Raw genomic sequence first — 14,482 nt, 5'->3', positions numbered from 1 at the left:
CCATACGGTCATGTTTTGAAGCTACTACATGTAGGTACGGTATCGGTCCGTCCTGAAACATGGGGCCAGTAGCTCTACCATGAGTTTAAAGTTATAGTATTTATAGATACCCGATACTGACTACGTAAATTTTTAGTATGGCGATTTTAGTTCCGCAAGTGACCGCTAGAGGCGCTGTAAAATTTGCCATACTAAAAATTTACGTAGTCGGTATCGGGTATCGATAAAAACTATAGCTTTTATGAGTTTATCATAATATAAATATATGCGTCTTCATGCATTTGGTTTATTATAATCTTGGATAAGAGGGCGACTAACCCCATAAATCAAACATCGTCCTTCTCTCTTCACACTCACGCCCGTCTTTCATATACCAGCGTAGCTAGCACGGGGTTTCCCAGTCGATTCTTCGGAAGAAAGTAATGGCAGTTTCTTTCCCATGTCTACATATCTTATTCCCGAGCATGGCACCACCCATCGACTTGAGTTTCAGTGGACAAAGACAAGAAACTCTTTCCATAGCAACCATTAAAGCAACGGCAATTATTTTTTTTGACATTTAGTTTCTTGGTTCTTTTTTTTTTAATTATGGCACCTCGGCTATAAAACCATGGCCAGTGTCGAGTAAATGGCGGCAAATTAAAAAAATCGACGTGTAGCAACCTTGTCTATAGCCAGAATTATAGTTTTGATCTACGAAATACGAATAATAAAAACTAAGGAACTTTATTATTCGTAGTTTGTAGATCAAAACTATTATTCCGACTATAGACAGGGTTGCTATACATCGATTTTTTGAATTTGCCGCCATTTACTCGACACTGGCCATGGTTTTATAGCCAAGTGCCATAATAAAAATAAAAACAGAATCAAGAAACTAAATGTCAAAAGCGGATCGTCATGCTTGACTTATAGATTTTCAAAAGCGAAAGATATCGAGATAGGAAAGAAACTTTTACTCCAATGTTTTTCCGGTAAAACTGTCAAAATTTAGTTTCTTTCGTTTGTCTACGTGCTTGTGCTAGCTATGCAGGTGAAAAAGGACGACGCGGATTCATTGCCAAATTAGTTTTTTCTCAATAATAATAACTCCATAAATATACAACATTTTCAAAATCCGCTAGGTCGATTTCTCAATTATAGAATTTTATACAATGTGTTAAAATATTAATGCACGGTTATGGCAATAAATGAAAAATTCGTAAAAATTAGACGTATCTTTGTGATTTTTTCCTATCGAGAAAATTTTAAGATATCGTGTTTCTGCTCAGATCGAATTCTTGGAAATATAATGTAGTATCTAATTTTAGAAAATGAAACAATTCGGGGCTTATTTTCAAGTAGGTATATAAATGAATTATAAAATTGAAAACTTTGGGTTAGTCGCCCCTTTAAGATATACATGACTCTAAAATACCGCTATGGAATACGTTGCGTTAAGGTTGTATTGCAACAAAAGATCACTAGTTTAGCCGTATGGCACACGGGTAGATTTTCCTCTTATTATTTACGGAATACATAACAACTGTTGTAACATGTGTTTGTCCGTCTGTAACTTAGATACGTAACCTTAGCCCTGTTTGTAATAACGTGGCGTGTTGCTAATACTTCATGCATATTCTATTCGCGTTATTAGATGACCTGCAGTACTTTGCTACTAAATTATTTCTTGTAATATTATGATAAAGTAGGTAGCTTCTAGATGTTGTAAATCATAAAAAGTTTCCCGTTCGCAGAATTTGTATTATCAGTCATCACTCATCAGAGAAGTTTTTTCATAGGCAGATGGGGGACCTATGTAATCTGCGGGGCTAAAATGGTCACATTTAGCAATTCCTCTCAATCAATTCAGCAAATGAATTGTCAAAACTGTCAAAATGACAAATGTCAAATCAGTACAAAAATACAGAAATGAATTGCAAGCAGAGTTGAATTTTGCGATTTTAGAAAAATTAATCATATTATGATTCATAATATCATGATTCTTCAAAGCGACCATTTTAGCCCCGCGGGTCGTGGTATGCCAAAACTCAAACCCATCCGACAGATTACGGTTAGCATTGAATTGACATACGGTCTGTCCACATCTCCACTTCACGACGTCGTCAACGTGGAACGGTGCGGTAAGCCGGTAACGTGGCAGTTGGCACGGTACGTTGACGTGCCGTGAAAATTTACGTCAACGTAACGTAAAAATGCACGTCGCGATGTAGCAACATTGTACGTCACCATGTCTTCCCATCCAAATGACGTAGGTCCGTCAACTGCCTTATATGGCATCCATTACACGCTCATGCAAGCGACAGTCAATTCCGTCATGAATCATGAATTTTATTTGACTGATGGTGACTGATGGACTGACGGCACTGGGTGGAGGTAGCACTGGGCCTAAAATAAACATATTATTACTTAAGCCCCAATTTCACCAACGTCTGTTAGTGTTAACAGCTTGTTAAAATGTCATGTCTTCTCTTTCATTCATAAGAAAAACGAAAGAGGCAATGTGGTACTAATTCGAGCGTTAACTTTAACAGTCGTTGGCGAAATTGGGGCTTAGTCATGGATTGTTACTAACACATTTACTAACATTTTTATTGGTTGAAGCCTGAAAATCCTGAAATAAACATTTTATTTTTATTTATTTATTTTTTATTAACAGTTTCATGATGTTATTACATCAGAAGTCAGAACTATTGATATAAAAGGTTACATGAAGTGCGTGTTATTGCAGTACTCAGTAATCGTTTTAGCATATTGTAACAATAATATCAATTATCGAATTGCGTGTAAACTGCAATATGTACCTCAGGGTTTCTTAACCTCTTGAAGTAAACAAGTTATATCTTTGGTCAGCAATAAAACAACAATGTGGAATTTATTAATACTTACTTGTTAGTCTCTAATTTCTCTATCACTATTATTTTCATAACCCTGTTCTAATATTGCAAGTTTCTTGTAAGTATAGTTAAGTTAGACTGTTGTCGGTTCTTTTTATCTAAATGTGTTTTGGTAAGCTTCTACAAAGTCTTCTATTTAAGCTGAGGAGCTCCTAATCCTTTTCCATCAAATCTGCCCAATGTAATACGCCTTTCCAACGTTGGCCCTTGATTGTTGGCCACGAACTTGTAGAATATATTCATCTTTTATTGCCCATGGTCGACGTCGATTATGTATAGTTGCAAGACAACAATAATTATTGTGTTTTTTGTATGGGAGCCCCCCTATTTTTTTTATTTTATTTTAATATTATTTTTAAATATTAAAGTACACGTATAACTAAGGACTGTGAGAAAAATCAAGTACCTACCTGTTGTCATTATTGATATAGAACAAAAAAGGCAAAAAAAAAATCACGTTATGCCCCCCCCTGTTATGTAACATAATCTGTGAAAATTTCAACTCTCTAGCTATTACCGTTCCTGAGTAACGGCCTGCAGACAGACAAACAGACAGACAGACAGACAGACCGGCAGACGAACAGACGGACAGACAACGAAGTCTTAGTAATAGGAATCCGTTTTTACCCTTTGGGTACGGAACCCTAAAAATGAGTAAATGTCCGTATGTTACAAAATGTTAATTATCTTGCTCTTCCACTCGCGTCTTCAATCATGGTGACAATCAATGTTACCCATGAATCATGATGGACTAACGTGACGAGGAACGAAGTACTACTTGAAAATTATCTGTAATTACTAATCGTAATCAGTAATCACCTGGCAATACAAATCTACTCTTTGTTTATCTGTGATGATTGTTTACAAATCTTATCAACTTTAATTGGGGGGTTTCCGATAATAATTCGAATGCAAATATCTTGCAACGATTTAAAACTAGATATGACTGTGAGTAATGAGTTACTTAAAACTTTGTTTTTCTGAAAAAGCGATAAAAAATTATTTAGCAGTCTATGCATATTGCATTGCATTGCAATTGTAGTATTTTATGATGAGTGAGTGATGACTGATGACTTAATAATATGGTCAATTGCGGCTATGTAATTGTAGCAGTGGCATCTAAACCGCTGGTGCGATTGCAGTAATAATAAATAAGGTGTTATTTATTATACTTGCGGTAGTACTATAATTGTTTAAAACGGGTATCATATTTTGCTATCGGACTAAAGTTAAATATGATTACTTTATTTAGGGTGGGTTGCACCAACTTACTTTAACTATAAAGTTGTAACTTTAACTATAACTTTTTAACTACAATGCAAAATCTCAATTCTTTGGTTAAAGTTAAAAATGGACGCCATCAAGGCGCCATATTTAACCATAACCATAGAGCTCGATAAGGCTTTAAATGCACGTGGCGAAAAAGGAACTAACGCTGTCATCATACAAAACCGCCATTTTTGACAGATCTCCTTTACCAGCAGCGCCCCCGCCCACGTTCTTATAAAGCCTTGTCGGACCAGCAACGTCTTCTGTCAAATTCTGTGGTCAAAGTTAAGGTTAAAGTTAAATTAGCCTTAACTATAACCACAACTTTAACCACGCCTCTGGTGCAACCCAACCTTACTGTTTATTTTCCTTATCGTCTGAACTCTGAAATGTAGAGCCTTCGTAGAAATACAATAAACTATTTCATTATGTATTAAATTATTAATTAAACTTAATTATTTGGTTAAACCTGATATACATCAGTGTTTATATTTTTGTGTTGCAGTATATCGTATGAGCAACATTAAAACTATTTGTAAATAATTTTATATAATGTGTAACTAAATCATTTAGCATGGAAAACTTCCACTGTTTGACGTAAAGAGGTATGAGTATATATATATATATATATATATATATATATATATATATATATATATATATATATATATATATATATATATATATATATATATATATATATATATATATATATATATATATATATACATCGAAACATCATTGTATGGAACGATTACTGTTATTATAAAATATTTAACCGGCTATATTGGCCTTGGTAACAAAAATTGTATACAATTTTAATAGTTTAATTAAATAGGAGAATGTGGAAAACATTGGGGAAATTTTTGAAAGGGCTTATCTCGCGAACTACTAAAGCAATTTTTATGTTATTTGGCACAGATAAGAAGTAGATCATGGGCTATCGATTTTAATCATTTTTTCAGTGGCTATATATATTTTAAACCCGTGCGACGCCGGGGCGGGTCGCTAGTTATGTATAATTTGCAGATATCAGTGACGCGTTTTGCGGTTTACATAATATACTATGTTGGTCTGCGTCTGCTGTGGTCACGTACTTATGGACATTTACGCAATAACTGATTGTGCACTTTTTATGTTAAGGGTTTCACTGTGGAGTATGGAACTAAAAACTTTATCATTTTGGGTCCATGATTTTCATTTTTTTTTTCATGCGTGATAAGTTTGGAACTATTATGATACTTTGGGTATTTATGTCTGGGTAGAATACTTGCTATGTATGTGTCGCAGCCGACTGGTTTAAATAGCCGTTCAGTCAAACAGCTAGCCCTTTGACTGAACAACGCCATTCAATCACACGTATAGCTTTTATATTGAATATTTTAGTCGCTCAAAACGTTCAACACTACAGCTGATTCAAAAGCCGCCGTCTAATTGAAGTAGTTCAGCGCGCACCGTTGCGGCGCTAGGTGCGTTTTATTTACAATATGGCGTCAACTAGCAGGAGTTTGTTGGTGTTTGTGGTTGTTTTTCGGAAATAAAGTAGTTAATAAAAGTTACAAGTGTTATTAAAGACACAAAAATTGTGGAGTGTGGATACGAGTGAATCAAAATTTCAACAAATATTCGAGGAGAAATTACGGGTTTATGAAATTGATGGACGCAGCCCCCTCGAAGGGGGGTTCGGGAGCCCACACAGCCCCCCGTCAAAACAAAAACAAACACAGAACTTAGACCACACCACAGAGGGAGCCGAGCGAGCGCAGCGAGCGTGCTGCGGCAGTAGCTGGCGACCGTCGTCAAATAAAAGGGTGGCCAAAACAAAAACAAACACAATCTGAAAGTCCAAAAGTAGGTTAGGTTAGAACTGTGACTGTGTGTCACAAAACACGCCTCAGAATTTTTTTATTTTTACTTATTGCATTAAACTTTTGGTCACCCCTTAAACTTAATTCTAGAATAATCTTTCAATAAAATACAAAAAGTTTTCCTATTCTCCCAAATCACATATTAACACAATTAGGCTAAGCGTCGTCTAGCTGTAGTGTTGAACGTTGTAGTCAACAAGTCGGCTAAACGACGTATAGCCGTGTGATTGAATGGCGTTGTTCAGTCAAAGGGCTTGATTGAACGGCTATTTAAACCAGTCGGCTGCGACATATATGTACAAAATAGTACTTTACGAATTTAAATAAGATTTTTTGCGCTAATTTATTATATTTTGCGTTCATTTAAAATTATTTTTACTTCCTAAAGCTCTACAAAATAACTGAGTTTCGCGTAGGGCTACTTTCTAGTGGAAAGAAATTACCTATTTGTCTTTTGTAGTCAAGCTAATACTAAACAAGAAGGGAGTGAACTATAATTTGATACTAGTTACTCCTGTCGGAAGCGCGGTGTAATGGCCACCTGTGGATGTTCGCTGACTCGTGACGCATGTGAAACTTGTCTATAGGGTTCTGGGGAACGATTTACATACTTTAAATGTGGCTTCGATCTCAGTATGACTTCCTAGGAGGAGATTTTAATTTCCTGGAAAAGAATAGGATAGGTTTTATTCGTTTTTAGGGTTCCTTATGCAAAGGGTAAAAACGGGACCCTAAATTACTAAGACTTCGTTGTCTCTCCGTCTGTCTGTCTCCAGGATGTATCTCAAGAACCGCTATAGCTAGACTTCTGAAGTTTTTACAGAGTGTATATCTGTAGCCGCTGTAACAACAAATACTAAAAACAAAATAAAATTAATATTTACGGGGGCTCCCAAACAACAAATGTAATTTTTTGGGCCTTTTTTGCTCGATATCAATAATGGCAACAGGTATTGATATTTTCAAAAAGGCCTTAATTATATGTCTACATTGATAATTCATAAATATATTAAAATAAAATTATAATGTACGGGGGGCTCCCATACAAAAAATACAATTTTGGCCTATTTTTGCTCTATAACGGTTGCCCTTCGTGCGCGAGTCCGACTCGCACTTGGCCGATTATTCCTTCGTTGCGGACGCGGGCTGCTCTGAATTCTGAAAGCACGGATTACAAAATATAATATTTTACGTATTCAAAGTGTTAACAGAGCTTCAAAAGAACTCTACTTTTTGGGCGGCCACTCATTCGACGGATCGATTCAACGCAATTCGCAAATGAAGTGGTATGAATTGGATTCTGAGTGTTTCTTAAATTTGCTTTCTAAGAAATCATACCAGCATAATATTAGCTCGAAACGATCGGTCGCAATTCGCAAGAAAGATTAACTCTACTTTTCGGGCGGCCACTCATTCGACGGATCGATTCATCGCAATTCGCAAATGAAGTGGTATGAATTGGATTCTGAGTGTTTCTTAAACTTGCTTTCTAAGAAATCATACCAGCATAATATTAGCTCGAAACGATCGGTCGCAATTCGCAAGAAAGATTAACTCTACTTTTCGGGCGGCCACTCATTCGACGGATCGATTCAACGCAATTCGCAAATGAAGTGGTATGAATTGGATTCTGAGTGTTTATTAAATTTGCTTTCTAAGAAATCATACCAGCATAATATTAGCTCGAAACGATCGGTCGCAATTCGCAAGAAAGATTAACTCTACTTCTCGGGCGGCCACTCATTCGAAGGATCGATTCATCGCAATTCGCAAATGAAGTGGTATGAATTGGATTCTGAGTGTTTCTTAAACTTGCTTTCTAAGAAATCATACCAGCATAATATTAGCTCGAAACGATCGGTCGCAATTCGCAAGAAAGATTAACTCTACTTTTGGGGCGGCCACTCACTCGACGGATCGATTCATCGCAATTCGTAAATGAAGTGGTATGAATTGGATTCTGAGTGTTTCTTAAATTTGCTTTCTAAGAAATCATACCAGCATAATATTAGCTCGAAACGATCGGTCGCAATTCGCAAGAAAGATTAACTCTACTTTTCGGGCGGCCACTCATTCGACGGATCGATTCATCGCAATTCGCAAATGAAGTAGTATGAATTGGATTCTGAGTGTTTCTTAAATTTGCTTTCTAAGAAATCATACCAGCATAATATTAGCTCGAAACGATCGGTCGCAATTCGCAAGAAAGATTAACTCTGCTTTTGGGACGGCCACTCATTCGACGGATCGATTCATCGCAATTCGTAAATGAAGTGGTATGAATTGGATTCTGAGTGTTTCTTAAATTTGCTTTCTAAGGAATCATACCAGCATAATATTAGCTCGAAACGATCGGTCGCAATTCGCAAGTGAGTGATCGCCTTAACAGCTTTTAAGTCTTGACTCTCTAAGGAAGTGTAGGAAGTGTCTGCATCGTGTTTACGATCGTAATTCGTATGATCGTATCCCACATAACTTACTCTGGCAAGTGTATCGTAAAAGACCATAAAAGTTAAGCGTTATCAACAGAAAATGTAGGTTAAAAGCAACATGCGTTAGCCTATTTTAGAACGCTATTATGACAATCACTATGTTTTACTATACTATTATAATAAAAGGTGTTATGGAACATGTCGTGGAAACTAGAAAACATATTATATTACTATATCAAGTATTATTTTTATAACTGCATAGAAATATCGGAAGAGGATTCCAGATGTACAACATTGAAAATTCAATTGATAGTCTAATGCCAGGTTTCTGAAGTTAAGTCTATGAATTCAGTAGCACTTTTTGGCTATCGTCATAGTATTAACCATTAACCAATCAACAACAATGAACAACTCCTGTCAAAAAACCTTACAAACTGGCCATGGTTAATTTGAAATAGTGTCTCTTTGTTATTTAGCCAGTTGAACACTAATTAGTGAAATCCAAATAAAACACAAGCACTAATGTAATAGAAACTTCGTCTGAGCTAATTACTAGATTAGGTATTAAGGTAGGATGTAAGACGACACTAAGTACTAATAAGTACCAGTACTAAGTAAAGCTGATTAAATGATTAGCTTCTAATTTCTCTAGTTTATACAGATTACACGTTACGTTACGGGACTTTTAACTGGAAATGTTCTCTACGTCTAGTTAAGTCTACTATGACGACTCATCATAGTAGACCTAACATTGATGACTAAGGTCTATGGATTTTGTGTGAGGTTTTTCATAGTTAGAGACATTACATAAAAGGTGCCACTATTGTCTTCGGAATTGTTCCATATGTTCCTTGGTTGTGTAAGGCTGGTTTTATCGTTAAGCGTTTCGGCAGCGCCGTTGGAGCGCCGCGCGTTCGAAGATGTAGGGCTGGTTTTATAGTAGAGCGTTTCGCAGCGCCGTTGGAGCGCCGCGCGTTCGAATATGTATGGGGGTAGTAGTTGCGTTTTAAAGTCCGCGCGCTTGAGCAGCGCCGTTCGTCCATACGTTTGTTAGGCTGGTTTTATAGTAGAGCGTTTCGCAGCGCCGTTGGAGCGCGCGCGTTCGAAGCTGTAACAAACGTATGGACGAACGGCGCTGCTCAAGCGCGCGGACTTTAAAACGCAACTACTACCCCCATACATATTCGAACGCGCGGCGCTCCAACGGCGCTGCGAAACGCTCTACTATAAAACCAGCCTTACAGCTTCGAACGCGCGCGCTCCAACGGCGCTGCGAAACGCTCTACTATAAAACCAGCCTTAAGGGTAGTGTAGCGTTTCAAAGTCGCGCGCTTGAGCAACGCCGTTCGTCCAGTTAGTTACGGCTGGTTTTATCGTTAAGGCTGGTTTTATTGTTAAGCGTTTCGGCAGCGCCGTTGGAGCGCGCGCGTTCTAAGATGTAACGAACATACGGGCGAACGGCGCTGCTCAAGCGCGCGACTTAGAAACGCAACTACTACCCCCATACATCTTCGAACGCGCGGCGCTCCAACGGCGCTGCCGAAACGCTTAACTATAAAACCAGCCTAAGCGTTTCGGCAGCGCCGTCGGAGCGCCGCGCGTTCGAAGATGTATGGCTGGTTTTATAGTTATGCGTTTCGGCAGCGCCGTTGGAGCGCCGCGCGTTCGAAGATGTATGGGGGTAGTAGTAGCGTTTTAAAGTCGCGCGCTTGAGCAGCACCGTCCGTCCATACGTTTGTAAGGCTGGTTTTATAGTTATGCGTTTCGCAGCGCCGTTGGAGCGCGCGCGTTCAAAGCTGTAACAAACGTATGGACGAACGGCGCTGCTCAAGCGCGCGACTTTAAAACGCTACTACTACCCCCATACATCTTCGAACGCGCGGCGCTCCGACGGCGCTGCCGAAACGCGTGACTGTAAAACCAGCCTAACAGCTTTGAACGCGCGCGCTCCAACGGCGCTGCGAAACGCATAACTATAAAACCAGCCTATGGGGGTAGTAGTAGCGTTTTAAAGTCGCGCGCTTGAGCAGCGCCGTTCGTCCATACGTTTGTTTTTGAACGCGCGCGCTCCAACGGCGCTGCGAAACGCATAACTATAAAACCAGCCTACAACTTCGAACGCGAACGCGCGCTCTCTAACGGCGCGCGGGCGCTGCGAAACGCTTAACGATAAAACCAGCCTAATTAATCGCCACGTAGAATCAATTACTAATTTTTCTAGAAGCAGGCTTATTAATAGGTTACAGTAAAAAATAGCAGTTTTCCTTTGTGAAATCGTCAATATTATTTTATAGAAAGGAACACTTTTTATGGTCATGTTAAGCGTACTGCGTTTGATTAATAATTTCCTCTTTCAGACCATCAAACCTCCCCGCCAAGTGTACCGAGGAGGCTCTCCGTCACAAGGCCGAGCATGCGCGCATGGTGGAGGCAGCCAGACGCAGAGTGGAGCGAGAAGCGGCCGCCAGACATGCCAGGCTGCAAGAATCACTGAGGTTGGAGGAGCGCCTAGCACGACATGCGCGGGAGTGGACACAGAATATACTGCCTGATTGGCAGAACACGTGAGTATCTACTATCTAGGCATATATTTATGTTTTGTCAGGCATGAGAAATAAAATAAAGGAAATGCCAAACAACAACCAAACAAGCTAAGACTAGCTTGCTTACCAGTTGGTGATGTTGTTGGTAAATCATATTGAAATATTATTTAGACTAGTATTAAATTTGGTCAAAGCAATAAGCGATGGCAACTTGATAAAAGCCTTTATTCGGTGTGACAGAAAAATAATGAGTGAAGAAAAATGAAATATCTATTACAACAACTTATATAAATTATTAGGAATAATAAGCACAGACATACTATTTCAAATTACAGGAAGAATTCCAAACGAACACTTGAGCTGTGGTGGAGTGGTCTGCCTCCATCCATCCGAGGGCGCGTGTGGCAACTAGCCATAGAAAACAAACTACGGATCGAGCCAGACATGTACCAGGAATTTGTAGCGAAAGCCAAGTTGAAGCTACACGAGGCCCAGCTTAGGCGAAAGAGGTTAAAAGTCAACCAGACCTGTGGTTGCCAAGCCCAGGAAGACCGAGTATCCCTCAACGGAGAGACTGAACCAAGATCTGAGGAAAAGCGTTCCAGCATACCGAGGAATTTCAGCGAGCAAAACCTGAAGGCAGTTGCCAGCGAACCGAAGAAGTGCTGTTCGAAATCCAACCCTAATCTCATAGAGTATAATGACGAGTGTTCCATGGAGTTGATCCAGCTGGACATTGCCCGGACTTTCCCCAACTTGTGCATCTTCCAGCCTGGTGGGCCGTATTTCGACGTGCTACATGAGTTGCTGTCGGCGTATGTTTGTTATCGCCCCGACATTGGATATGTGCAGGTAATCTATAATATAAAAATGAGTCGCTGAATGTGTTGCTAAGCGCAAAACTCGAGAACGGTTGGACCGATTTCGCTAATTCTTTTTTTAAAATATTCCTTGAAGTACGAGGATGGTTCTTACGAAGAGAAAAATTTTAAAAAAAAATTAAATTTCCTGAAAAAGTCTAAAAACAACACTTTTCTATACTCCCATACAAAAGATTTGTGATAATACTTAAAAGTCAAATATATAAAAATGGATTTTCAATTATGTTAGTAACGCTAAAACTCGAAAACGGCTGAACGGGTTGGGCTAATTTTAGTCTTAAAATATTCGTAGAAGTCTAGGGAAGGTTTTAAAGTGACACGAAGTTCACCGGGACAGCTAGTTTACTATAAAAGTCGATCTAGTTCTAGTTTACTATAAATCGGGCGAATCATGCAATTTGGGTTTCTACTTACTTCAGAATGTTTATTTCGCCGTTATGTGAATCTAATACACTATGTCCGTTTTGACTGACTGACAAACATTGGTAAAATCTTCGGAAATAGCCACCATGATTTCATCTAAAGAACATGTAACGTAGTTGGTGAAAATTGAAAAAGGTCATCATTGGTTCATAACGTGAAAATCGAACTGGCACTATCACTTTAATGATTATTACTATAAGTAATAATAATTATAATAATATTATGTGTTTTCAGGGTATGTCATTCATCGCAGCGGTGCTAATACTCAATATGGACGCGCCTCAGGCGTTTGTCTGTTTCGCGAACTTGCTCGACGGACCCGTGTTGAAGGCGGCATTTACTAGAGACGGAGCTACCATGCAGGTGATTGTCATAGCATTATTTAGTAATGCAATAAAAATATTTGTCGTCTTCCCCATCACGTCGGCTATGGTTCCAACACTTCTCTACCGTCTTTTTATCTTTAATACCGTCGTTTTGTCTTTGGCAGTGTTTTTCAAACTTATTTATGACGCGACCCCGCTGATTATAATTCACGACACCCCATTCCCTTTTTTTATTATATTGTAAGTATGTATTTTTGAAGATTTCTTTCTGTTAAATTGCATCCTTAATCTTTATTTTTTTTATTAAAATAGTCCTTTTAACCTTTGGCGACCCCCCTACAGAAGCTTTGCTATCCCCCTGGGGGTCGGGACCCACAGTATGAAAAACACTGGTCTATAGTACCATGTTTTTAACCTTTGGTATCACATTTTATATTTACAGCGTCTCTGGTCAGCCTACGAGCGTCTACTAACGCGGCAGGTGGGCAGCGCGCCGGCTCCTGAACTATATTTACTGGAGTGGCTGTACACCGCGTTCGCTAAGGCCATGCCGCTAGACGCGACCTGCCGAGTCTGGGACGTCTTCCTCAGGGATGGAGACACTTTCCTGTTCAGGACTGCTCTCGGTGAGTGACGCGTGAAGTACTCCCTTTAGCCAAGACCTTTTCTTTATCGCTTATTTGTAGAATCGCCGATCAAAATGTAATGAGTTGACATAAGCGTTGATTCGACTCGTGAACTCGTCTAATGTCAATTCCATACATTTTAAACGGCGATTCTATAAGAAAGAAGCAATGAAGAAAACGTCTTGGCTACTGGCTCACGCCTGGTTACATTTATATATTTTGAAAGGAGAGGGGAGATACAAAGTACTCAGGTGCGGTCAAGGCATTTTGAGGTGGTGATATTCGGAGAGTAGTGCGAGAGTAGGCACATTAACTATATAATGTCGAAAAAAAATCTCCGACCACAACCTACCTTTGTCCTGCTATACGCAACGATAGAAATGTTAGTTCTCAAAGAAAGTTTCAACTTTTACTTCGTTTTAGTTCCACAAACCACTTATAGATGGCGTTTAGATCTGGTTACATCTCCCTGTAATTTAGAGACTGGTAGCCTTTTTTAAAAATTAAATGCTGTTTTTAGATGTGTCCGTTGTTTAAAAGTTAAATTTAATGAGAGGTTTTGAGTGACATATTCAGCCATTTTCATAAACATTTGGTCGCTGTTTAGCAATTGTGTGTTAACCCACATTTAACATTTTTTTATTGAGTTATGAATGCAGCCTTGTTCTAAATCATCTAAAGAACACGACTGCATTCATAACTCATTTGTCATTAATTATTTGTGGGATGATATACAAGCTTAACAGTGTCCATTTATCCTAGTAGACTTTCGATGATTATAAAATGTTTACTATTTCAGGTATCCTCCACCATTACCAGGACGAGCTCAAAGATATGGACTTCATATCCGCCGCTCAGTTCCTCACCAAACTCCCAGAAGATTTGGACCCTGAGGCGCTATTCAAGAGCATATCTACCGTCAGCATGACGTTAGACGGCATGTCATTTGAGGAGCTGGTCTCCGCGTGCCATGTGGACTGTTCGGACGAGGAGGTCAGGTTATGATGGACGCTCGATATAAGAGCGATACTACACGCGCTCCCTTTCAAAATTCAATTATAGCAACGACGATGAAATAAAAATTAGCACATGAATAAGCTGTACCATGTTTTGTCCTTGTCTTTAAAGTGATTTTTTTACTTATCAGACAATGGCGAAAGATTGATTAGCTTATGCGTTGTTTTAATATTTTTATTATTATTAGTTAGGTGGAAAGA

At 38.9% G+C, this 14,482-nt stretch overlaps 1 protein-coding gene across 1 annotated transcript in view; it reads left to right on the top strand.

Moving 5' to 3' along the window:
- Positions 1-14,386, top strand: part of LOC121738528 (TBC1 domain family member 12-like) — a 53,933-nt gene extending 39,547 nt beyond the window's left edge. Inside the window, exons 3-7 of the mRNA XM_042130658.1 lie at positions 10,824-11,030; positions 11,345-11,861; positions 12,548-12,676; positions 13,082-13,265; positions 14,065-14,386. Coding sequence (XP_041986592.1) covers positions 10,824-11,030; positions 11,345-11,861; positions 12,548-12,676; positions 13,082-13,265; positions 14,065-14,270 — 1,243 coding nt within the window. The 3' untranslated portion in view covers positions 14,271-14,386. The remainder of the gene's footprint in view (positions 1-10,823; positions 11,031-11,344; positions 11,862-12,547; positions 12,677-13,081; positions 13,266-14,064) is intronic.
- The last annotated feature ends 96 nt before the right edge of the window (positions 14,387-14,482 follow it).

Source organism: Aricia agestis, chromosome Z, assembly GCF_905147365.1.
Source record: "Aricia agestis chromosome Z, ilAriAges1.1, whole genome shotgun sequence".
Lineage (NCBI taxonomy): Eukaryota > Metazoa > Arthropoda > Insecta > Lepidoptera > Lycaenidae > Aricia > Aricia agestis.
This window is presented reverse-complemented; position numbering and strand designations above follow the sequence as displayed.